Source organism: Penaeus monodon, chromosome 31, assembly GCF_015228065.2.
Source record: "Penaeus monodon isolate SGIC_2016 chromosome 31, NSTDA_Pmon_1, whole genome shotgun sequence".
In the NCBI taxonomy this organism is placed as follows: domain Eukaryota; kingdom Metazoa; phylum Arthropoda; class Malacostraca; order Decapoda; family Penaeidae; genus Penaeus; species Penaeus monodon.
In genome coordinates, this window is record NC_051416.1 from 12792756 (window position 1) to 12794350 (window position 1595).

General features: G+C 34.0%; 1 protein-coding gene across 3 annotated transcripts in view; it reads left to right on the top strand.

The window, feature by feature from the left end:
- LOC119593036 (potassium voltage-gated channel subfamily KQT member 1-like) overlaps positions 1–1595 on the top strand; it is a gene marked incomplete in the record, with an annotated part of 139545 nt that overhangs the window by 117900 nt on the left and 20050 nt on the right. For 2 of the 3 annotated variants that reach the window (XM_037941933.1, XM_037941932.1), the window contains 1 exon segment: positions 1499–1575. In XM_037941933.1, coding sequence (XP_037797861.1) covers positions 1499–1575 — 77 coding nt within the window. 3 annotated transcript variants of the gene reach the window in all.

The following is a 1595-nucleotide window of genomic DNA, read 5'->3' on the forward strand; positions in this document are numbered from 1 at the left end:
CATACTGCCATGCCCGTGGAACTGTGGCCATAATGCTAGCTTATGGCTTTTTTAAATCATAGAGCACAGCCTCACGAATTAGATAAATGTGTTGGCTACAAGAAAAAAAATGATTCTGAAAGATGCTGATGACAAGATCTTTCATACTATCGCAGTCACAGTATGAATGTAGTGTACTGTTGATGTCATGAAGCACCGCACTCAGCAAGTATGAAGCACCTCAAACCCGCATCAGTGTATCTGTGTCTAAATTAGGATGTAGGAAGTACTACAGTCTTATCTTTTTTTTTCTTTTTTTTCTCCGTGAAATTTTTTTCTTTCTTTTTTGGCGGGCCAAGGTATAAGAAATGTCCGAAAAACCTGCCTGGCCTTTGATGCAATTATCACTTTTATTAAGACTATAGCGAAGCACCAAATAGAGAATGGAGGAAAGCACCAGTCTAAATCACACACAAAAAAAATGTAAGATACTAACACCACGAAATGTGATATGCAAATCAGTGCATTGTACCAGTATTGCATACCAGTACCTTGTTGGCATAGAATGTATTGATATGATTGCAATGTTGTTCACGTGTGTAGCTTCCAACAGCACCGAAGCCTGACATGACGAATACCTCACAAGTAATGTCCTTAGAGTAAGGTATCATATCTGAAGAAATATATTGTATATATATTAGATCATATGAAAATAAGCCTATGATAGATTGCTTGAGGATTGTTATTATGATAGATGCTTTAGTAATTGATTTTATATCACATGAAGTGGCATTTTTCATTGTTCTTTGAAATGTAAGCGTTAGTCATAACATTTGAAGACATTTTGACATATTTTGTGTTACTGATACATAGAACATGCACATCTATCCTACAACCATCTTATATTAATAGTTTAGAACACAGATACTAAAAATACCCTATTTTATATTTATGCTTTTAAACCAAATGTGGTGAATGCGCACAAAAATTATTGATGTTATTTATGCTTTCAAATGCTGTATTTCTTGCATTGTCCTTTTTGTTCATGATTTTCTTTTTTTATATATATAGTGAAAATAGCTTGTTTTACTTTTTTTGGTAATTTATTGAGAAAAAGAAAGTCATTCTCCATATGAATTTATAGTTTGCTATGCACAAGTAAATATTCAACTTTCTTTTGTTTCATTTCTTTCAAATCACGGTGTAAATACTTTAAAATAATTCATTCATAGACAATTCTCACGGTAACACCTATACGAAGCCTACACTTATCACAAGTAAACTATGTACATAGCTTTACCAGTATTTTTTTTATCCATAATATCTTTCTTATTTAGCATTATTACAAGAGACACTGATTTTATGCCCTCAAAAGTCTCAACACTTTACAAGGCACTGCCACGACAGTAGCAGTAAAATAAGGCATATCAAATACGTACCTAATGCATACTGATATGCCTGCATGAAGCTGGATTGTCTCTAATGTATGTAAAACCTCTGATAATGTTTATTTCTCCAGTAGATGAGGACGACGAACAACCGCGGGTCCTGCAGTTAACGAATCAACACAAGGGAGCCATCAGGGCCATCAGAAAGGTGGGTTTTATAGAGAAAAT